The 24789-nt window shown below is 45.9% G+C and overlaps 1 protein-coding gene across 1 annotated transcript; it reads left to right on the forward strand.

Moving 5' to 3' along the window:
* Nucleotides 1–5: 5 nt before the first annotated feature.
* On the forward strand, nt 6–23478 carry LOC140730182 (cathepsin B-like). The gene is made up of 10 exons (XM_073050329.1): nt 6–151; nt 2684–2804; nt 7617–7702; nt 8343–8457; nt 12787–12905; nt 15934–16019; nt 16188–16331; nt 21658–21774; nt 22477–22605; nt 22929–23478. Exons 2-10 carry the CDS (start codon nt 2685–2687, stop codon nt 23021–23023), a joined length of 1011 nt encoding a protein of 336 aa, XP_072906430.1. The 5' UTR covers nt 6–151; nt 2684; the 3' UTR covers nt 23024–23478.
* The last annotated feature ends 1311 nt before the right edge of the window (nt 23479–24789 follow it).

Consider the following 24789-nt stretch of genomic DNA (forward strand, 5'->3'; position numbering starts at 1 on the left):
ACAAAGAGCAAACGGGACCCAATCATATGATCCGTCATGAGTTTGGATCATGTGATCCGCTGACTCAGACACATGCCGGAAGAAGTGTTTAAATCTCGGAGACGGGCGAGAGACGGCGGTTAAAGACGGCGGTGAAAGACGAGAGACGGAGGTGAGAGAAGAGAAATGAAGGGAGGGGGAGGTTAGGTTAGGGTTGTAGGTAGAGGGAAAAGGGACAGGACAAGGACTGTGGAGGGGGTCATGCAAGGCGGACTCTGGTGGTGAGAATGGGATGAGGGAATTGCAATGAGAAGAGAGGCGAGAGGAACAGCATACGGGCTGAGAGATGGAGGATGGGGTGTGAGTGCAACAATGAGCGTGAGTGGTTGAATGAGGTAGTGAGAGGGGAGGGAGTTGGGGAGGGAGAGGAGCAGGGTGTGGGGGGAGAGAGGAGTGGGGAGAGAGGGTTTGAGTGAGGGGAGAGGGGTTGAGGGAGTAGGGAGTGAGGGGACAGAGGGGTGGGGAGAGGGGTTTTGTGAGGGAAGGGAGAGGAGCAAGGAGTGAGGGGAGAGGGGAGGGGGTTGAGTGATGGGAGGGAGGTTGGGTGGGGTCAGGAGGGAGAGGGGTTGTGAGGGGAGAGGAGAGGAGAGGGGTTGAGTGAGGGGAGGGAGGGGGTTGATTGAGGGGAGAGGGGTGGGGGAGGGGTTGATTGAGGGGAGGGAGAGGGGTTGAGTGAGGGGAGGGATGGGGAGAGGAGCAGGGTGTGAGGGGATGGAGAGGACGGTTGAGTGAGGGAGGGAGAGGGGTAGGGAGTGAGGGGAGGGGGTTGAGTGAGGGGATGGAGGGGTGGGGAGGGGGTTGAGTGAGGGGAGAGTGGTTGTGTGAGGGCAGGGAGGAGCAGGGAGTGAGGGGTGGGGGTTGAGTGATGGGAGGGAGGTTGGGTGGGGTTGGGAGGGAGAGGAGCAGGGAGTGAGGGGTTGAGTGGGGGATTGAGTGAGGGGTGGGGGAGGGATTGAGGGAGGGGAGAGGGGTTGAGTGAGGGGCAGGGAATGAGGGGAGGGAGTGTAGCAGTGAGTGAGGGGAGGGAGGAGGTTTGAGGGGAGAGCTGGAGAGGGGTTGGGGAGAGGAGTGGGGAGGGAGAGGGGTTGGGGAGGGGAGAGGAGGGGGGTTGAGAGAGGGGGAGTGAGGGGAGAGGAGGAGAGGGAGTTGGGGGAAGGGAGGGTGGAGTGATGGGAGGGGATGGGTGGAGTGAGTGGGGAGGGGAGGAGTGGAGTGAGAGGGGCATGGAGGGGGAATGAGGGTAGAGGAGGGGAAGAGGGGAGGGGGAGAGGGATGGGTGAATGAGGGGAGAGGAGTGAGGGGAGGGGTTTGGAGGGAGGGGGAGTGAGGGGAGGAGAGGGAGTTGGGCGGACGGAGGGGAGAGGATTGGGTGGGGGGAGGGAGTGGGAGTGAGCAGAAGGGAGGAGGGGAGTGGAGGAGAGGGAGTTGGGGACGGAGGGGAGAGGAGAAAAAGGCTGGGGTGTTGGCTGTCTATGGGAGGAGGGGAGGGTGGGTGTAGGATTGAGGGGTGGGGTAGGTGAGTGTGGGGATGGGGAGGAGGACAGATGTGTAATGCTGAAGCTTTCTTTGAAATTAAGGAAAAGGACTTGGGGGTTTGGGCCGAGACTTTGGGTACATTTAAGGCCGTGTTTGTTAGATTGTTGATTGGTCAGGCCTGAAGGGATATTGGGAGAAGGCAGGAGATTTGGGTTGAGAGGAAAATGGATCAGCCATAATGATAATGGTGGAGCAGACTCGATGGGCCAAATGGCCGAATTCTGCTCCTATGTCTGATGGTCTTATCTAAGAAGACATGAGCTGGGTGCAGAGGAGGTTCAGAAAAATAATTCAAGGAATGAAAGAGTTAACATGAGGAGTGTTTGATGACTCTGGGCCTGTACTTGCTGGAGTTTAGAAGAATGAAGGGGGATCTGATTGGAACTTATTAAATACTGATGGACCCAGATAGAGTGGATATGAAGATGTTTCTTCTAATCTAAGACCAGAGGGCACAACCTCAGAACAGAGGGATGTTCATTTGGAACGGATTAGGAGGAATTTCTTTTAGCCAGAGGCTTGTAAATCTGTGGAATTTGTTGCCACTGACAACTGTGTGGGCTGGATCACTGGGAATATTTCAAGTGGATGTTGATGGGTTCTCAACCAGTTGGGGCTTCAATGGTTATGGGGAGAAGACAAGAATGTGTTTGAGTGGGAATGAAATCAGACTTGATGGAGTAATCTTGATGGGAAGAATGGCCTATTACTGCTCCTGTGTCTGATGGTCTATGGTTGGGTCAGTAGGGGTAAGGAAGTATGTGGGGGTGTGGGGAGGGTTGGGGTCTGTTGAGGTATTGTGGGTGGTGTTGGGGTTCATGTGGTCTAGCCAGGGTTTAGTGGGGGTAAGGGAGGAGGGGTGTGTTGTGGAGTGTGGGGATAAATGGACCCTCTCTGCCCCTCATTGGTGGGGGTGACCCTCTCTGGGAAGTGTGGGGTGCAGGCTGGGGCGTGACCCTCTGGGGTAGTGAGAGGGGGATGGAAATGGAGGGTGGGGATGTCCTTCAGGAAATGTGGAGTGGCAGACGGGGATGACGCCAGTGGGCGGAGGGTGTGGTTAGGAGTGGTAGGCAGATGCCCTTCCTGACAGCTGTTTTCCCACCCTCAGGATGCTGTTCCAGCTGCTGTTGCTTTGCGTTGCCATGGTGATGGCCAGACCCTCGCTGAATCCTGATCCCCTCTCGCCAGACTTTGTCACTCTCATCAATAAGCTCAACACCACCTGGCAGGTGAGTATCCCCTTCCCCCTCGCTCGGTGTGGTCTCTGGGTGGGAGGGGGGGTGTGACCATGGGAGGCAAAGGATTGAGAGTGGGCGCTTTAACCCCCACTGAAACCAGTCTCCCATTGAACAGTTCCCTCCTAAGGTAAAATGGACTCTTAATCTACCTCGTTATTGAGCCAAATGTCCTAACTGTTCCTAAAGTTCAAAGTACATATATTACCAAAGTGTGTATGCAGTGTACAACTGGGGTTTGTCTTCCCATAGACAGAGAAAACAATGGAACCAGTTCAAAGAAAAGCATCAGACTCTCCACGTGCAAAGCAAAACAATGTGCAAGCGAGTGAAAGACACAGAAGATGAAACACAAAATCGAAAGAGTCCAGGCATACTCAGCTCAGTTCTAGTTAAATCTTTTCTTTTCAAATCTTTTTATTATTATTATCCAAAATACAAGAATACATCAAAGTAAGTAACACAATGTCTCAAAAGAGAAAGAAAACAATATTAGGATTGAAAAATACGGTGACACAAAAAAAAGAAAAGAAAAAAAAACCTACTAAAGCAAGAAAAAAGTGAGGGGGGGAAAAAATCATAGGTGTTCAACCCCGAAGCCATGCGTCATACAAAAAGATAAACATTAAACCGCCAGCAAAAGAAATACCAAAATTTACAATTAGATCGTGGAGGAAATCTATCAATTAACTCAAATGGTAGTAATGAGCAAATGAACCCCATCTTTTCTCAAAATCAAACATAGGTTCGAATTCTAATTTTCTCCAAACTAAGACATAACAACACTTGAGAGAACCATTGTGACAGTGGGAGCCGACTTATCCTTCCACTTCAACAAAATGGCCCTCCTAGCTATCAATGTAACAAACGCAATGACATGTCGGTCAGACAAAGAAATATCACAAATATTTTGAGGTATTATTCCAAAAAGCACAGTTAATTTGTTAGGTTGTAAATTAATTTTAAGTGCTTTAGAGATTGTAGAGAAAACTGACTTCCAAAACTTTTCCAATATGGAACAAGACCAAAATGTGTGTCAGTGTAGCTGTCTCAGTTTTACATCTATCACAATAACTATCAACATTAGGAAAGATTTTAGACAATCTCTCCATCAAATAATAACGATGTACAATTTTAAATTGAATCAATGAATGGCTAGCACAAATCGAGGAAGAGTTAACCAACTTCAAGGAAAATTACTTAAATATTTTTGTAAGAAATGTCTAACTTGAAGGTATTGTAAGAAGTGTGAATATGAAAGAGTATTTATCAACTAATTGTTCAAAAGACATCAGTCTATCTTTATATAGATCCAAAAAAAATTAATACCTTTATTTTTCCAAAATAAGAATATTGGAATACTCAAAGAAGGCTTAAAAATAGTTTCAATAAATTAAACTACAAAGTTTAAATAGATTAAAAAAGTTATGGAACTGGAGCCAAATTTGTAAAGAATACTTAATCACAGGGTATAAATTTAAATTAGCAACTTTAGCTAATTGTATAGGTAGAGCAGCTGCCAATAACAAGGTTGTTAAATAAAACTGTTTCACAGCTACCAATTCCAAATCTATCCAAATTGGCCGCTCATTCTTCTAGTTAATGAATGATTCAGCATTAGATTTGTCTGCAAGCCTGCCTGATCAAAATTGCCCAAAAGAGCAACAACAAGCAACCAAAAGCCTCTGTCTTATGATTATGGCCTTGCTCCTTATTGCCTACACTTTATTCTGCATTCTCTGATTCTTTTCCCTCTGATCTGATTTGTATGAACAGTTTGCAAGACCATCTCTTAATCATATATGTGACAATTGCAAAACAATTCAGATTGTGAGCTCGAGTCCATTGAATGGTAAATTGGTTTCCAGATTTGGTACTTTCTGCCTGCTGGTAGGGGAGAATGTGCAGGGTGAGTGGGGATTTCGATGCTGGCTGTGAGAAGTGTAGATGAGTTCGTGGAGGGGAGACTGGTTTCCCTGATGCGCTGAGCTGCGTCCACAACTCTCTGCAGTTTCTCGTGAAGGACGGAGTGGTTCCGTATCCAGATAGGAGGCTTTCTATGGGTCATCGATAGAAATTGGTAAGGGATGACGGAGACATGCTGAACTTCTTTGGCCTCCTGAGGAAGTAGAGGTATGGGTGGCTGTGACATCAACATGATTGAACCAGAACAGGCTCTGAGGTTCACACCAAGGAATGTGGATCTCTGAACCCCCTCAACCTCAATGCTGTTGATTTACACAGGAGAATGTGTACTGTGCCCCACCCTGTCCCCGTCTCCCCGCCTCCGAGCTCCCTGTCTCCCTGTACTCCGACCGGCCCTGACTAATTGGCGGAATACTGGCTTCACCACCATGTCTGAAAGTCACTTCCAAGGAACCATATGTGCCTAACCTTCATGGCCTTGATGAAGGGTCTCAGCCCGAAACTTTGACTGTTAACTCTTTTTCAATAGATGCTGCCTGGCCTGTTGAGTTCCTCCAGGATTTTGTGTGTATTGCTTTGGATTTTGTGCATCTGCAGATTTTCTTGTGTTTGTGATACTCCTTGGTCTCAGTTCTACACCTGTCAGGGCTCTACCGTTCACTGTGAAAATCTAACACTGATTTATTTTTAATGCATCATCTCACACCTGTGCAAATTAAACTTCATTTGCTACTCCTCAGACCAGAACCCAGCTAATCAGGATCCCTCCTTTCATCACAGTGAAAGAATATAGTGTATTTTGTTGTTTCACTGAACTCCAATAATTGATCATACACTTGTAATTGATCAAGCATTTCACCATTCCAACTTGAATTTTTCCAATTTTGTTAATGGTTGCTTTCTCCCGTTGACGGTTGATGTAACCAAGCGGTGGTTTCCTGGGTTTTGCAGGAAACCGTTCCGGTACTGTTTCCTCTGGAACAGAACCTTCTCTAAGTCTCTGATGGCTGTGGGGGAGGAGGCCTCGAATGCTGTGCTGAAAACCCAGTAAAGTTCACAGAATTGGTGCTCATTTCATTAACAAGCTCTCAACCAGTTTGTACAGTTGTGTCCAGTCCCAGCCATTGCCCAGCTTTGTAAAGTTCTCAGCTTTTCCTTTGGCTGGGTCTTGGAGGAGTGAAGGGGCCAGGGAGGAAGCTGCATCACTGCATGGTACAGAGACCGTTTTGCAGTGGATCAGAAGGCAGACAAAACTGCCCAACACAACACCAGCACCAGTTCAAGGACATATATACAGGAAGGTGCCGCAACATGGCCAGAAACATCATGAAGGATCTCTCTGGCCCTGCTCAGACTGTTTGACCCACTCCTAACGGGGCAAGCTGCGTAATAGTCACACCAGGACCACCGGACTTAAAAACGGTTGCTTTCCCCAAGCAGCAAGACTGACCCCCCCGCTTATGTGAGAATGCTGCCCTTGCACCACAGTTCACATTCAACACCATAATTCCTGCCAGGCTCGACAGGAAGCTCAGAGACCTCGGCTTTCATCCTGCCTTGTGTAGCTGGATCCTGGACTTGCTGTCAGATCACTGGCGGGTGGCAAGAGTGGGCTCCCTCACCTCTGTCCCTCTGATCCTCAACACGGGTGCCCTTCAGAGCTCTGTCCTAAGCCCCCTCCTTTACTCTCTGTATACCCATGACTGCGTTGCCACCCACAGCTCCAATTTGCTAATTAAATTTGCTGACAACACTACAGTGATTGGCCTTATCTCAAATAATAATGAGGTGGCCTACAGAGAAGAAGTCATCACCCTGACACAGAGGTGTCAAGAAAACAACCTCTCCCTCAATGTCACAAAAACAAAGGAGCTGGTTGTGGATTACAGGAGGAATGGAGACAGGCTAACACCTATTGACATCAATGGATCTGTGGTTGAGAGAGTAAACAGCTACATCACCGAGGATCTCACGTGGTCTGTACACACCAGCTGTGTGATGAAAAAGGCACAACAGCGTCTGTCTCACCTCATACAGTTGAAGAAGTTCGGCATGAGTCCCCAAATCTGAAGGACTTTCTACAGGTTCACAATTGAGAGCATCCTGATTGGCTGCATCACTGCCTGGCATGGGAACTGTACGTCCCTCAATCGCAGGACTCTGCGGAGAGTGGTGTGGACAGTAAAGCGCATCAGTAGATGTGAACTTCCCATGATTCAGGACATTTACAGTGGCAGGTGTGTAAAAAGGGCCAGTAGGATCATTGGAGACCCGAGTCACCCCAAATACAAACTGTTCCAACTGCTACCATCCGGGAAACGATACTGCAGCATAAAAGTCAGGACCAACAGGCTCCCGAACACTTCTTTCACCAGGCCATCAGACTGATGAATTCATGCTGATACAATTGTGTTGTTCTGCTATATTGACTGTCCTGTTCTGCATGCTATTTATTACAAATGAGTAATAACAGATGATTTTTAAGTGTTAAAAAAATTTTTACTCCATGTGAAGGATGTAAGAAATAAAATCAATTCATTACTTTCTGTCAGTCATCTTGCGTGCAAACGTTCCTGTGCCTAGTGTCACTTAATGGACATATAATTAATCTATGCATATAAGCTATCTGATGTGTTTGTTATTGTTGTTTTTGTGCTGTTTTGGATCTGGAGTAAGAATGATTTGTAAGCTGGAAATGACGAGGGAAGGGGGTCACTGTGCAGATGGGGGTCTGAGGTGTGGGTTGCTGAAGGTGAGTCCCTGTGGAGGAGAGGATATTGACATGTAGGTGGGGAGAGGGAGGGAAGTGGAGATGTTAGATTGGGGGTGGGGAGAAATGTTGGATATGGGCTGGGGGTAACTGCTTGTTCTTGTATCCAGGCTGGTCAGAACTTCCAGAACGTTCCGTTCAGCCTGGTGAAGCGATTGTGTGGGACCTTCCTAAATGGACCTCGACTGCCCCTGAGGTAAAGGAGGGAGGGGGATATGTAGCAGACTGGGGAATGGTGTGAGGGGGGGGATGATGTGGGGGGAGCCAGGGCCGGTTTGGGGAATGAGGAAGGGTTTGGGGATGACAGGACTAGTTTGAGGATCAGTGGGGGGGGGGGGCTGGTTTGGGGGACAATGAAGTGAGGCCAGGGCCAATTTGGGGCATGAGGAAGGTTTTGGGGAACAGCAGAGGCCAGTGCAGGGGATGAAGTGAGGAGGGGGCTGGTTTAGGGAATAAGGAGGGTTTGGGGGATGGCGTGGGTGGGTGCTGTTTTGGGGAATGAGGGATGGTGGGGCTGGGGGCTTGTTTGGGAGTTGAGGAAGGTTTGGGGAATGGCTGGGGCTGGTTTGAGGGACGACAGATGGTGTGGGATGGCAGGGGCAGGTTTGGGATATGGGTAGGGGAGATTAGATGTTGGGGGTGGGGACAAAATGTTGGCGAGACATGAGGGTGGGGTGGGGAGGCTTTAGAATTAAACTGGGTAAGAGGTTTTGATGCTGGAAGTCTATAGACTCGATCTGGTTGTGTGGGGTGCTTGTTGAAGATTTGGGGTGATGGGTTGAGGGGGAGGTGGGTGCAGGAGATTAGACCCTCATCAGTCCTTTCCCACTCATCAGGTCTGAGAACATCGCCGTTACAAAACTCCCAAGGAACTTCGATTCCCGAGAACAGTGGCCAGACTGCCCAACAATTAAGGAGATTCGGGACCAGGGTTCCTGTGGATCATGTTGGGTGAGGACCATTGGGTGGAGCGGATCTCAATCTGGTTGAATACACTGGCATATGTCGTGAAATTTGTTGTGGTGTGCAGCATTGCAATATAATATATAATAATTTTAAATTACGATTAAGAAATATAAGTAAGAAATTGAGTAGTGCAAAAAAGAGATGGTGTTCATGTTCATTATTGTCCATTTGGAAATCTGCTTGTACTGTTCCTGAAATGTTGAGAGTGTGTCTTCAAGTTCCTGTATCTCCTCCTGAATGTTAGCAAAGAGAAGGGCATGTCCTGAGGCATCACCTTTTGAAGATGTCCTTGATGTTGGCGAGGTTGGTGGTGCCCATATGGAGCTGACTGAGTTTACAATTTTTTTCAGCTCTTTCCGATCCTTTACCAACCCCTCTCTGCCCTGCCCCTTTGAGTACTTGGCCTGATGTCTCAAACAAAAGCAACATAACAAATAGGATTAGGAGTAGGCCATCTGGCCCATCAAGCCTGCTCCGCCATGGCTGATCTGGCATGGACTCATCTCCACCTACCTCCCTTTTTCCCCATAACCATTAATTCCCCTATTCTGCAAAAATCTATCCAACCTTGTCTTAAATATATTTGCTGAAGCAGCCTCCACTGCTTCATTGAGCAGAGAATTCCACAGATTCACCGCTCTCTGGGAATAGCAGTTCCTCCTCATCTCTGTCCTAAATCTATTCCCCTGAATCTTGAAGCTATGACCCCTAGTTCTAGACTCGCCAATCAGTGGAAACAACTTTCCTGCCTCTATCTTACCTATCCCTTTCATAATAGATCTCCTCCTCCTTCTGAATTCCAGCAATTACAGTCCCAAACGACTCAATCTCTCCTCGTAGATTAACCCCTTCATCCCTGGGATCAACCTGGTGAACTTCCTCTGCACCGCCTTCAAAGCCAGTATATCCTTCCTCAAGTAAGGAGACCAGAACCGCACGCAGTGCTCCAGGTGCGGCCTCACCAGTACCCAATGCAGTTGCAGCATAACCTTCCTGCTCTTAAATTCAATCCCTCTAATAATGAAGGCCAACATTCCATTTGCCTTCTTGATAGCCTGCTGCACCTGCAAACCAACCTTTTGCAATTCATGCACGTGCACTCCCAAATCCCTCTGCACAACAGCAGGCTACAATCTTTCACCATTTAAATAATAAACTGATCTTCCATTTTTCCTTCCAAAGTGGATGACCTTGCATTTACCAACATTGTACTCCATCTGCCAGACCCTTGCCCACTCTCTTAACCTATCTATATCTCTGCAGACTCTCCGTATCTTCACAATTTGCTTTTCCACTCAATTTGGTGTCATCAGCAAACTTAGATACACTACACTTGGTCTCCTCTTCCAGTCATTAATATATATTGTGAACAGTTGTGGACCCAGCACTGACCCCTGTGGCACACCGCTCACCACTGATTGACAACCATGTATCCCAACTGTCTACTTTTGATTAGTTAACCAATCCTCTATCCATGCTAATACACCACTCCTAACTCTATGCATCCTTGTGGATAAGTCTTTAATGCAGCACCTTATCAAACACCTTCTGGAAATCCAAGTAAATAACGTCCATCTGTTCCCCCCCCAACCCCTGTGCTCATTATATCCTCAAAGAACTCCAGTAAGTTTGTCAAACAGGACCTGCCTTTGTGAATCCAAGCTACATCTGCCTGATGGATCCATTTCTTTCCAGATGCCTCTATTTCTTCTTTAATGATAACTTCAAGCATTTTCCCAACTACAGATGTTAAACTAACTGACCTATTGTTACCTGCCTTTTGCCTACATTTTTTATTTGAACAGTGGCATGACATTCACCCTCTTCCAATCCACCGGGACCTGTCTAGAGAATTTTGGTAAATTATCACCAAAGCCTCTACTATAGCTTCAGCCATTTCTTTCAGTACCCTGGGATGCATTCCATCAGGACCAGGAGGCTTATCTATCTTCAGGCCCACAAGTTTGCTCAGCACCATTTCTTTAGTGATAGCTCTTGTTTTGAGGTCCTCACCTCCTATCACATCCATTGTACCTTTCTTCAGCATGTTAGATGTGTCCTCCACTATGAACACTGACACAAAATAGTCATTCAAAGCCTCGTCCATTTCCTCATTACCCAAATTTCTTCTCATCCAACAAGGGGCCTACATTCACTTCAGCCACCCTTTTCTACTTTATATAATTATAAAATCTTTTACTGTCCATTTTTATATTTTGTGCTAGTTTACTTTCATAATCTAGCTTCCCTCTCTTTATTGCTCATTTAGTGGTACTCTGCTTTTTAAAATTTTCCCAGTCTTCCAGTTTCCCACTACTCTTGGTGACTTTGTACTCATCAGCTTTCTTTTATTTCCTCAGATAGCCAAGGCTGGCTCTCCCAACCCTTGCTGTTCTTGCTTCTAACTGAAATATATTTTTGAGCACTGTGAAAAATCTCTTTGAAAGTCTTCCACTGTTCCTCAACCGTCTCACTATATAGCTGGTGTTCCCAGCATGCACCAGCCAAATCCTGCGTCCATCCTTGTTTAGACATAATACACTGGTTTTCAATCAAACTATTGCACCCTCTATTTGTATGAGAAACTCGATCATACTGTGATCACTCTTTCCAAGAGGATCCCTAACTACAAGATTTTACCTGTCTCGTTGCACAGGATCAAATCTAAGATGACACGTTCCCTTGTAGGTTTGTAACATACTGTTCAAGAAAACCATCACGGATGCATTCTATGAAGTCCTCCTCAAGACTGCCTCGACCAAATGATTCAGCCAGTCTATGTGCAAGTTAAATCCCCCATGACAACTGCTGTTCCATTCTTACATGCCTCAGATATTTCTGTTTATTTCCTCTGCCACTGTAATGTTATTATTCGGTGGCCAATAGACAACTACCAGTGGATTTAAAAAAAGAAAAAAAAAAATCCCTTTACTATTCCTAATCTCTACCCAGATGGATTCAACATTCAGAACTTTAGATCTTGTATCGTCTTTCACTATCGCTCTGACCTCATCTTTAAGAGTGCTACCCCACCTCCCTTACCTTCCTGCATGTCCTTCCATATTACCTGATATCTTTGGATATTTAATTCCTGATCCACTCCACCCCACAACCATGTCTCTGTAATGGCCACTAAATCATATAATCATATAACAATCACAGCACGGAAACAGGCCATCTCGGCCCTCCTACCCCTTTGTACTGATTTGTGCCTCAAGTTCACTGACCTTATTTCAGATATTACGGGCATTCAGATAAAGTGCCCTTACACTCATTGTGCTTTTTAAAATCTTGTAATTTTTTACTCTTCTTCACTCTACTCTTACTTTTCTCTTTTTGATCTTTTGATTTTTTCATCTTTATCCAGTTTTCTTTGTACTTTCTCCATTCTTCCCCAATCTGTTGAACCCACCCCCCCCACCCCACTATTTAGTTTATCCACAGCCCTAGTAATACGATTCGCTAGGATCCAAGTCCCATCACGGTTCAGGTGGAGCCCGTCCCATTCAAACCCACTTCTCCCACACCAATCCTTGAGCCACGTATTTAACTCTCTAATCTTCTTGACTCTATGCAAATTTGCTCATGGCTTGGGTAGTAACCCAGAGGTTACTACCTTTATGGCTCTGCTTTTTAATTTAGTCCCTCAAATTCGCTCAGCAGAACTCTTTCCTTGTTCTACCTATGTCATTAGTACCCACATGGACCATGACAACCAGATCTTTCCCATCCCATAGCAAATTCCTCTGCAGGTCGGATAAGATATCCCAAACCTGGGCGACAGTCTTATCCTGAAAATCCACTGGGGGAAACGTATGATGGAGCCAAAGGCCTGATTTGACCACAGTAAAACCTCCACTTTGGAAAAACTCAGCAGCCCGGGCAGTATGCGTGGAGTGAACCTCCCTTGGTTACACAGTGCCTCGGACCTACAACTGTTTCCTGTCTTGCTGAACATTTTCTGGTTTTGTTTTTGGGTCCGTGACCTCAGGAAGCCAAGGCCTGGTCACCTAAAGACTTCCAGCAGAATGTCAATCACATAGCTTCCGGGTGGGATCCTGGACTAGGACTGTCACCCTAGTAATCACAGGTAGACCTTCAGAAACCACGTTGCATAAGGAACCAAGAATAAAAGGAGCATGAGAGAAGATTTCAGTTAACTAAATCTGAGTTGGAAGATATCTTGGTCAAAGAGGAGGATCAGACCACAGCACCAGGGATGGGGCGGTGAATTGGGACGGACTGTGGGGAAGGAGAAATTGGGACAAAGGGAGGTGGAGGCTGGCTGTTGATGAGATGTTTGTTCTTCCCCAGGCCTTTGGCGCCGTGGAGGCCATGTCAGATAGGATTTGTATCCACTCCATGGGTCAGGTTAATGCGGAGCTCTCTGCTGAAGATCTGCTAACCTGCTGTAGCCAGGAGTGCGGAGATGGGTGAGTGCTCTTTGTGTGATGACAGGCGAGGGAGGCTGTTACAAACCAAGTGATGGGAGGAAGATGTAGGATACAGCATCTGACCCACGTGACTTGTGGATTATGAAAGTTGGCGATGAACAGGAGGGCAGAGGGTAATGAAAAATTGTCGGCAGCTGAGGTTGGGGAGAAAGCCAAGGTGTTCACCTGGAGGTGATGTGATCATTGGGAAAGAGGGGGCAAACGTGACCAACTCTGCAGCAAACCCTGCTGGGGAGGTGTGAGGGTGTCTGGGACAGCTGGTACCTTGTCGTGGTCGGGAAGTGCAAGTGGTGCATGTGAGCTTGATTATGCGAGATTTGGATGGTAGGGATATGGAGGGCTTTGGTCTCAGTGCAGGTCGATAGGAGTAGGCAATTTAAATGGTTCAGTATGGACTAGAAGGGCCAAAGGGCCTGTTTCTGTGCTGTACCTCTCTATGACTCAGATACTAAATTAAATATATAGTGCAAAAATATAAAGTAGTGAAGCAGTGTTCGTAGGTTCAATGTCCATTCAGAAATTGGAGGGCAGAGGAGATGAAAGCTGTTCCTGGATCATTAAGCGTGTGCCTTCAGGATCCTGTACCTTCTGAGCTCAGTCCTCGCTGATTTGATTTGATGTGGATGTATGTTTCAGTGCAGGTTTCAATGTAAATGACAAATAAAGCTAATCTTCATCTTGTACGTTGACTGTACAATTCCAAACAATTAAACCCACCCCCTACTATTGACTTTCCACAGCCCTGGTTATGTGATTCATCAGCACGCTTGTCCCAGTGAAGTTCTATTGGAACATCTCCCTCCTTCGTCAACACTATCGTCAGTGCCCTACAAATTCAAACCTACTTCTCCAACACCAATCTCTAACCCTCGTATTTAGCAGTGTGATCTTATTAACCCTGTGGTGATTTGCTCAAAGTTTATAGAAGAGTACAGCCCAGGAACAGTGTTGTGCCAAACCAATTAAATAAGTCATCAAGTGGACAACTAGACTAATTCTCTCTCCCTAACAATGTCTATATCTTTCCATTTCCCTCATATTCACGTGCTGATCTAAACATCTCTTAAAAATCCCTCCTGTACCTACCTCTACCACCATCCAGGCACGCACCACTCTGTGTAATAATAAAAAAAACAATTAAACCCCTCTTCTGAAATTAAACATCTCTCTTGAAATTCATTCCTTTCACCTTAAACACCCTCTGGTGTTAGACATTTCAACCCTGGGAAAAGATACTTTCCATCTATGCCTCTTGTAATGTTAATCTGAGTCAGGTTTATTATCACTGGCTTATGTTGTGAAATTTGTTTTACCAAAAGAAATATTTTTTAAAATTTGAATTAAGTAGTGCAAAAACAGGGAAAAAAGAAAAACAAGTAGTGAGGTAGTGTTCATGAGTTCATTGTCTACTCAGAAATGTGATGGCAGAGGAAAAGAAGTGTTCTTGAATCATTGAGTGTGTGTGCCTTCTGGCTTCTGCACCTCCTTGATGATAGTAATTGGAAGAGAGCATAACTTGAGTGATGGGGGTCCTTAATAATTGATGCTGCCTTTTTGAGACATCACCTTCTGAAGATGTCCTGGATGCTGGGGAGGCTAGTGCCCATAATGGAGCTGGCCACTGAGTGGTGGGTGCGTGGAAATGGATACAATAGGGTCTTTTCAGAGCCTCTTCGATAGGTACACGGAGCTTAGAAAAAGAGGGCTATGTGCTAGGGAAATTCTGGGTATTTCCTAGAGTAGGTTACATGGTTAGCACAACATTGTGGACTGAAACGTGCAGTAAATTTCTATGTTCTATGGCTGATCAACTTTCTGCAGCTTTTTCTGTGCCTCCTGCCTCCCCCAGTACTAGACAGTGATGCACCCAGGTGGGATGCTCTCCACAGTACATTTGGTGAAATTTGAGACTGTCTTTGGTGATATACCAAGTGCCCTCAAACTCGTAATGAAATACAGCCACTGCCTTTGTAACTGCATCAATATGTTGGGCCCAAGATAGATCTTCAGAGATTTTGACACCAAGGGACTTCAAACTACTCAGCCTTTCCACTATTGATCCCTCGATGAGGATTGGTGTGTGTTTCCTCAACTCTCCCTTCCTGAAGTCCACTATCAATTTCTTGGACTTACTAACATTGAGTGTAAGATTGTTATTGTGAGACCATTTACCCAGCTGATCTATCTGACTCGTATGCCGCCTCATCACCATTTGTATTTCTTCCAACAATGGTGGTGGTGTCAGCAAGCTGAGCCCAGCTGAACAGTCGTGGAGTTAGAGAGCAGTAAACTAAGCACGGATCCTTGAGGTTCTGCAGTGTTGATTGTCTACGAGGAGATGTTGTTTCCATTTGCATTGAATTGTGGTCTCCCAGTGAGGAAGTCGAGGATTCAATTGCAGAGGCCCAGGTTTTGGAGCTTGTTGATTTGAACTTTGGAGAAGAATGTGAGTAGTGAGTTATAGTGAATAGACACCTGACATGGGTATTACTATAATCCTGTTGATCCAAGGCCAAGTGGAGAGCTGGTGAGATTGACTGTTTGTTGCAATCAACAAATTCCAGTGGTCCAGGAGTTGATTCTACCCATGACCAACCTCTCAAGGCATTTCATCACAGTAGATGTGAGTGCTATTGGGTGATGGTCATTGAGGCAGAACTGGATAAAACTCAAGTTCAGCTGCATCTGGAGTATTGCATAAAGCTCCAACATAACTTCCTGACTTCTGAACTCTGTGCCTCGACTGATTAAAAACAAGAATACCAGATGTCATCTTAACCACCCCATCAACTTGTGTAGTTACTTTTAGGGAGCCATGAATTTGAATTCCAAGATTCCTCTGCTCATCAATACAGTTATGGGAGAAGGCATTGAGAGAGAGTGGGAGTGAGAGGGACAATAAATCAGCCATGAAGGAATGACATAGACTTGATGGGCTGAATGGCCTATTTCTGCTCCTTTGTCTCATGGTGCCTTTAATGTTATCTCCCCCTGTCCCCAACTGCAGATGTAATGGGGGCTACCCATCAGAAGCCTGGAAATACTGGACACAGAAGGGACTGGTGACTGGGGGGCTCTACAATTCCCACACAGGTCAGTGCGGGAGGGAATGGAACGTGGGGTGGAGGGATGATAAAGGAGGAACTGGTTACTGGGTGGGGGTGTGATAGCAAGAGGGAGAGAGTATATGGAGTGGGAGGGGTTTACTGCTTCAGAAATGTGAAGACGTTGTTGATATTGTCACCCTTTCTCCCCTTCCAGGCTGCCGACCATACACAATCCCTCCATGTGAGCACCATGTGAATGGGTCACGACCACCATGTACAGGGGAGATCCCCACACCGCAATGCACCCAGAACTGTGAGGCCGGCTACACCCCCAGCTATTTTCAAGACAAACACTACGGTGAGTGCTGGGGAGGTGTGTGGGGAGAGGGTAGGGCTGCAGACCAGACACGTTTCCACTTCAGTGACACACACATCTGATGGGCTAAGTGGCCACCCTCTTACAACCATGATATAGAAGCAGAATTAGGTTATTCAGCCCATTAGGTCTGCTCTGCCATTCCATCATGGCTCTCAACTCCACGTTCTTGCCTTCTCCATGTAACCTTTGACATCTAGCTAATCAAGAACCCATCAATCTCCTCCCACTTTAACTATAAGAACGGAACACAAGAAATGGGAGTTGGAATAGGCCATCTGGCCCATCAAGCCTGCTCCACCATTCAATAAGATCACCTTCACCTACCTGCCTTTACCCCATAATCCTTAATTCCCCTACTTTGCAAAAATCTATCCAACCTTATCTTAAGTATATTTACTAAGGAAGCTTTTGGGCAGAGAATTCCACAGATGCACCACTCTCTGGGAGAAGTATTTTCTCCTCATCTCTCCAAATCTTGAGGCTATGTCCCCTAGCTCTAGTCTCACCTACAAGTAGAAACTACCTTCCTGCCTCTATCTTACCTATTCCTTTCATAAATTTGTATGTTTCTATAAGATCTCCTCTCATTCGTCTGAATTCCAGCGAGTACAGTCCCAGGCGACTCAATCTCTCCGCATAGTCTAACCCCCTCATCTCTGGAATCAACCTAGTGCACCTCCTGTGCACCCGCTTCCTCAAGTATATCCTTCCTCAATTAAGGAGACCAGAACTGCACATGGTACTCCAGGTGTGACCCTGTATGGTTGAAGCATAACCTCCCTGCTCTTAACTTCAATCCTTATAGAAATGAAGGCCAACGTTCCATTTGCCTTCTTGATAGCCTGCTGTACCTGCAAACCAACTTTTTGTAATTCATGCACAAGCACTCTCAAGTCCCTCTGCACAGCAGCACACTGCAATTATTTACTTTTAAATAATAATCTGATCTTCCATTTTTCCCTTCCAAAGACGATGACCTTGCATTTACCAACATTGTACTCTATCTGCCAGACCCTTGCCCACTTACTTAACCTATCTATATCTCCCTGCAGACTCCCTGTATCCTCTGCGTAATTTGTTTTTCCACTCAATTTAGTATCATCAGCAAACTTGGATACACTACACTTGGTCTTCTCTTCCAGATCGTTAATATATATTGTGAACAGTTGCTGGCCCTGCACACCTCCATAGTTGTCTGTGGCACTGAATTCCACAGTTCCACCATCCTCATCTCTGTTCTAAATGGACATCCTTCTTCTGAGGCTGTGTCCTCTGGTCCTCGACTCTACCACCATAGGAAACGCCCTCTCCATATCCACTCTATCATAGCCTTTCAATATTTAATAGGTTTCAATGTGATCCCCCTCATTCTTCTAAACTCCAGTGAGTATAGTCACTCCTTCTCTCACTACCAATTTCTGATTGGTCGCTATTCAAACGCCTCTAATTCCCTTACTGATACATCTGACTTTATCTTCTCCCTCTCAATCTGCAGGATGAATTCTATCATATTATGATCACTGGCCCCAAAGAATCCTTTACCTTAAGCTCCCTAATCAAATCTAGATCATTACACAATACCTAATCCAAAATTGCCTTTCGCTTTGTGGAATGCCTAAGAGATTTTTGTTTTTAAGAGCAGCTTCTGGTTGAGACCACAATTTCCTCCTGAGATCCAGCACCAACCTGATTTCCCCAATCTACCTGCATATTGAAAGTCCCCATGACTATTGTAGCATTTCCCTTTTTACATGCCTTCTCTATCTCCTGTGCCCACATCCTGGTTACTGTTCTGAGACCTGCATATATTCCCAATAGTCCTTTTTATCCTTGCAATTTCTTAACTCTACCCATAATTCCACATCTTCCTATCCTATGTTACTTTTTTCTATGGATTCAAGACCATAAGACAAAGGAGCAGAATTAGGCCATTCAGCCATTCCCCATGGCTGATCCCAGATCCCACTCAATCCCATATATCTGCCTTCTCACCGTATCCTTTGATGCCCTGACTGATCGGAAAACTATCAACTTCCACCTTAAACATACCCATGGACTTGGCCTCCACCGCAGTCTGTGGCAGAGCATTCCACAGATTCACTACTGTCTGGCTAAACAAATTCCTCCTTCTGTTCTAAAAGGTTGCCCCTCTATTTTGAGACTATGCCCTCTAGTTCTGGATACCCCCACCATAAGAAACATCCTCTCCACGTCCACTCTATCAAGTTCTTTCAACATTCGGTTGGTTTCAATGAGATACCTGCTCCCCACCCCACCCTGCACCCTTCTTCTAAATTCCAGTGAGTACAAGCCCAAAGCTGCCGGAACCTCCTTAAATGTTAACCCTTTCATTCCTGGAATAATCCTCATGAACCTCCTCTGGACTCTTTCCAATGACAACACATGCTTTCTGAGATAAGGGGCCCAAAACTGTTGAATACTCTGTGTGGCCTGACTGGTGTCTTCTAAAGCTTCAGCATTATCTGTAAATTAACCTTCTGGGAGTCTTGCACAAGGATTCCCAAATCCCTCTTTACCTCTGATGTTTGAACCTTCTCCAGATTTAGAAAATAGTCTGCACTATTGTTCCTTTTACCAAAATACATTATCATACATTTCCCAACGCTGTATTCCACTTTTTGCCTATTCTTCCAATTTGTTTAAGTCCTGCTGCTGCAATCACATTGCTTCCTCAGCACTACCTACCCCTCCACTTCTCCTTATCTGCAAACTTTGCCACAAAGCCATTAATTCCATTATCTAAATCACTGATAATGTGAAAAGTAGTGGTCCCAATACTGACCCCTGAGGAACACCACTACTTACCAGCAGACAACCAGAAAAGTCCCCTTTTTATTTCCAATCACTGCCTCCTGCCTGTCAGCCATTCTGCTATCCATGCCAGTATCTTTCCTGTAACACCATCAGATTTTATATTGTTTGGCAGCCTCATGTGGCACCTTATCAAGAGCCTTCTGAAAATCCAAGTAAATGACACCCACTGCAAGGGAAAATCTGCAGATGCTGGAAATCCAAGCAACACACAAAATGCTGGAGGAACTCAGCAGACCAGACAGCATCTATGAGGATAAAGTACAGCTGACGTTTCGTGCTGAAGTGTCAACCATACCTTTTTTCCATAGATCCTGCTTGGCCTGCTGAGTTCCTCCAGCATTTTGTATGTATGACATCCACTGCCTCTCATTTGTTCACCCTGTTTGTTGATTTCTCTAAGAATTCTTAACAGATCTGTTGGGCATAATTTCCCTTTACAGAAACCATGCTGTCTTTGACTTATTTTACCATTGGTCTCCAAGTACCCCGAAACATCATGAATGATAGATTCCAACCCTTTCCCAACCACTGAGGTTAGACTATCTGGCCTATAATTTCCTCTCTTTTGCTTTCCTCCCTTCTTAGAGTGGAGTGACATTTTCAATTTTCCAGTGCTCTGGGACTATGCCAGAATCAAGCGATTCTTGAAAGATAATGACCAATGTATCCGTTATCTCTTGAGCAACCTCTCTCAGGACTCTGGGATGTAGTTCATCTGGTCCAGGTGACTTATCCACCTTAAGATTTGAGTTTGCCTAGCACTTTTTCCTTTGTAATAGCAATGGCACTCACTCCTGCTCCCTGACACTCGTGGACCTCTGGCACACTGCTAGTGTCTTCCACAGTGAGAACTGATGCAAAGTATCCATTAAGTTCATCTGCCATTTCTTTGTCACCCATTACTACCTCACCTGTATAATTTCCCAGTGGTCCAATATCAACTCTCACCTTTCACTCTTTATATAATTGAAAATATTTTGGTATCCTACTTTATATCATTGGTTAGTCTGCCCTTGTATTTCATCTTTTCCCTTTTAGCTTTTGTTAGTTACCTTTTTGTAGAATTTTAAAAGCTTCCCAATCATCCAGCTTCCCATTCACTCTTGCTACTTTATATGCCTTTTTCTTGGCTTTCATGCAATTCTTAACTTCCTTTGTCAGCCACAGTTGGCAGTTTCTTAACTCCGCACACAAAGGTTTGACATTCTCTGACCTTATGTCATCACTTTCGAAAGATGTAATTCCATCTCTTACCAACAGAGCCACACCACTGCCGATGCCTTCCTGCCTGTCCTTTTGATACAAAGTCTATCCTTTGATAATAAGCTCCCAGCTATGGCTTTCTTTCAGCCACGACTCACTGATGCACACTACATTATAACATCTGTGATGGTGCCATAAGTTTATTCACCTTATTCTGAATGCTACGCAGATTTAAATGCAGCATCTTCAGTCCTGCGTTATTCACCCTTTTGAATTTCGCCTCTGTGGTACAATTTAATTCTTTGCTCTATCTGCATTTATACCCAATCATTGGTTTGTCCATCCTTACATTCATGTTACACCCATCATCTCCTTGTAAACTTGCTGGCTCACCCTCAGCTCTATCATCCTGGTTCCCAGACCCCTGCTATATTAGTTTTGATTTCGATTTTTTTCTTTAACCAATAGGGCCACCCAACTCCCTCTGTCCACCTTCCTGTCCTTTTGGTACAATGTGTATTCTTGGATGTTAATCTCGCAACAGTGATCTCTTTCTGCCAATCTCTAACTGGTACAAGATCATCTACCGTGTTCTGTGTCCTGCGTGCATTCAAATATAACACCTCTATTCATCACCCTTTTTGATTTTGGCCCTCTGTTACATTGCAACTCAAAGCAGTTTTGCCCTATCCTCTGCCTTTTTTCTCACAGCCTCAGTACACACTACCTATCACTCCAGTTCCCTTCCCCCTGCCAAATTAGTTCAAGCCCTCATCAGCAGCTCCAGCAAACATGCCCGCGGGGATATTGGTCCCCCTCGGGTTCAGGTGTCACCCAGATCACACCTTCCCTAGAAGCAATTCTAATGATGCAGAAATCTAAAACCCTCTGCTCAGCACCACCTCCTGAGTGACTCATTCATCTGTACCTCAGGGCCTGTTCTTGCCCTGACTAGCACGTAGTACTGGGAGCAATGCAGAGGAACGGTGTCCTTTTCTTTAGCATTTTTCCTAGCTCCCTGTATGCACTGTGCAGAGACCTCTTCTCCCTTTCTACCTATGTCATTAGGTCACCATGACCTCTGGTTGCTTACCCTCCCACTTCTGAGCAGCTAAGCCCTTTGCACCTCAGAGGAATATGCCCTCATGGCCACGGAATCTGCTGTCTGTCACCCAACTACCAAGTTTCCCATCATGACTGCTCCACTATCACCCCCACTGTTGGTGCCCCTCCTTGTGATGACAGTGAGTGATGGTTCTTCCCGCAGGCATGAACTCCTACAGTGTCAGCTCGAGCGCTGAGGAGATTATGAAGGAGATCTACAAGAATGGGCCAGTGGAGGCAGCACTGCTGGTCTACACAGACTTCCTGCAATACCGATCTGGTATGTCTGGCCGGGGGGCAACGGGAACAGTACAGGTCTATCCAGACTTCCTGCAGTACCGATCTGGTGTGTCTGGCCGGGGGCAAAGGGAGCACTGCTGGTCTACACAGACTTCTTGCAGTACCGATCTGGTGTGTCTGGCCGGGGGTGGAGTATGGCTGGGGGCAAAGGGAGCACTGCTGGTCTACACAGACTTCCTGCAGTACCGATCTGATACATTCAGGAGGAGGGTGGGGGAGCATCGGGGGAAACACTGTCCTTGCAACCCCCGTCACAGGTGTGGGGAACAAGGGTAATGTACTTTCCTCTTAGTCCCACCCCAGCATTATATAACGTTGAACCAGGCCCTTTGGTCCATGCTGAACAAGATGTCCCTTTGGTAGTGTTTGTCCCAAAACCTCCTGAGCCTTTCCAATCTTATGTCCTTGTCCAACTGAGTCCACCTCTGCCTCAGTAAAAAGGGCATTGGGGGAGGAATGCTCTGGGGGCTGGACAGTCCCTCCCCCACTGCCGGTGGGTTCAGATGCTCTGCTGTTAGTTCCATAAGACCAGACACAGACCATTCAGCCCATCGCGTCTACTCTGCTATCCTAGCGTGGCTGATTTATTATCCCTCTCCTGCCTGCTCCTCATAACCTTTGACACCCTGATTAAACAGAAGCTATCGACCTCTGCTTTGACTCCTGACTGTCCTCTGCATAGGTGTTTACCAGCACAAGGTTGGGATGGAGATCGGAGGTCACGCCATCAAGATTCTGGGCTGGGGTGAGGAGGACGGGACGCCCTACTGGCTGGTGGCCAACTCCTGGAACACGGACTGGGGGGATAATGGTGAGTTGCTGGGGGTGATATTGTAGAGGATGGTGGGGACGATGGGTGATATTGTAGAGGATGGTAGTGACGTGGGATAGGGCGTGGGGGTGATATTGTAGAGGACAGTGGGGAAGACAGGTGGTGACTTGGGACAGGGTGTGAGGGTGATATTGTAGAGGACGGGGTGGGGACAATGGGCGGTGACCTGGGACAGGGTGTGGGGGTGATATGGAGTGTGCGGAGCTGGGTGTGTTGTTCTGGGGGTGTTTGTGGTTCTGTGGGGAGGGTAAGGCTGTGTATCCTCTGTCCATTTTCACCCGTCTCATTATTTTGCCTGCCAGGGTATGTAAAGATTCTGAGGGGCAGCAATGAGTGTGGCATCGAGGACGAAGTTGTGGCTGGGATCCCTCGCACAAGTAGCCTCCACCACCAGTGAGCCCATCTGGTCCTCAACATGGATACTGTCCCATCAGATCGTTAATCAGAGAACAGTACTCCACAATGCCGAGCTAATTACACTTTGGCCTATCATCAGTCACGAGTCAGTGACTGACACCCAGCTGCTAACCTCTCTGCTTGATTACAGAAGCCGTCAGCACACTAATACCAATGATCTGAAATCAGTACTGACAGCAACACACAAAACGCTCAGGAATTCTGCAGGTCAGGCAGCATCTGTGGAAATGAATAAACAGTTAACGTTTCAGGCTGAGACCCTTCATCAGGACTGGAAAGGAAGGGTCTCAGCCCAAAACATTAATTGTTTATCTATCTCCATAGTTACTGCCTGACTTGCTGAGTTCTTCCAGCATTTTGAGTGTGTTGTTTTGAATTTCTAGCATCTGCAGAATCTCTTGTTTCTTATTGTACCTAAATACATTTTTTAAGTCATGCCTTTTTGCTTTATTATTTTGAAAGCTGAGTAATTTTTGGTAGGGAAGTGACTGCCCAAGGTACATTGGGATATTGGATTCATTGATCAGAGAGGTGCACACCACTGATATGGTGACTGTTTATGGTCCATTCCTATCTCCACTTGGAAAGCTGAGTCACTTTGTCCGTTGTACTGGTGGGCAGTAAGCTCTGTCTGATTTATCTGGGCTCACTGCTTCACTTAGAATCAGAATACTTTGTTATCGCCAAGTATGAGGACACACACAGGGAATTTGATGCCGGTGTCCCTGAGCTCTCTCTGTACAGAATTAAAAGCAAACAAAAACAATAGTGCAAATAATCATAAACTATATACAATGAGGTCCACCTCATTGAATGTACAGGTGGACGATTTATAATAAACTAAAATTCAAGTGTTCATAAGACTGATGGCATACGGAAAGAAACTGTTCTTATACCTATTTGTCCTGGCATACAGTGATCTAAAGTGTCTACCAGAAGGAAGGAGTTGGAACAGGTGATGTCCAGGGTGTGAGGGGTCTACAATAATACTGCTTGCTCGCTTCCTGACTGTAGATGCATATAAATCCTGGATCGAGGGCAGCTTCACACCAGTAATCCTTTCCGCAGCCCTGACGGTTCTTTGGAGTCTATTCTTGTCTTGTTTGGTAACTGATCCAAACCAGACAGTGATGGACGAACAGAGAACAGACTGGATTATTCCTGAATAGAATTGAATCAGCAGCTCCTGAGGCAGGTTGTACTTCCTGAGTTGACGTAGGAAATACAACCTCTGCAGAGCCTTTTTGGTAAGAGTCTCCACGTTGGGTGTCCACTTCAGGTCCTGGGAGATTGTGACACCCAGAAATCTGAAGGTCTCCACAGCAGACACAATACATATTCAATGAGACATCTTCCCTGAGAAGGAGAGTCATGGAGAGGTACAGCACAGAAACAAGCCCTACAGCCCATCTAATCAATGTCAAAACCATTTAAACTGACTAATCCCATTGACCTGCACCGGGATCATCACCCTCCATTCCATCTTAAACATTAACATTGAGCTTGCATTCATCACTTGCACTAGCAGCTCATTACAGACTCTCATGACTGGAGAAGGTTCCCCTTAAACTTCTCACCTTTCACCTTTAACCTGTGACCTCAGTGGAAAAAGCCTGCTTGCATTTACCCTATCTATACCCTTCATAATTTTGTATGCCTCTATCAAATCTCCTCTCATCATCTACACTCCAAGGAATAAAGTCCTATCCTATTCAATCTTTCATTATAATTCAGGTTTCCAGAGCC

This window comes from Hemitrygon akajei, chromosome 7, assembly GCF_048418815.1.
Source record: "Hemitrygon akajei chromosome 7, sHemAka1.3, whole genome shotgun sequence".
NCBI classification, from domain to species: domain Eukaryota; kingdom Metazoa; phylum Chordata; class Chondrichthyes; order Myliobatiformes; family Dasyatidae; genus Hemitrygon; species Hemitrygon akajei.

Coding starts and splice junctions, on each gene's coding strand:
- LOC140730182 (XM_073050329.1), top strand. CDS start 2,685: ATGCTGTTCCAGCTGCTGTTGCTTTGCGTTGCCATGGTGATGGCCAGA. Junction 8,458..12,786: donor GTTCCTGTGGATCATGTTGG/GTGAGGACCATT, acceptor GTTCTTCCCCAG/GCCTTTGGCGCCGTGGAGGC. Junction 16,020..16,187: donor GCTCTACAATTCCCACACAG/GTCAGTGCGGGA, acceptor CTCCCCTTCCAG/GCTGCCGACCATACACAATC.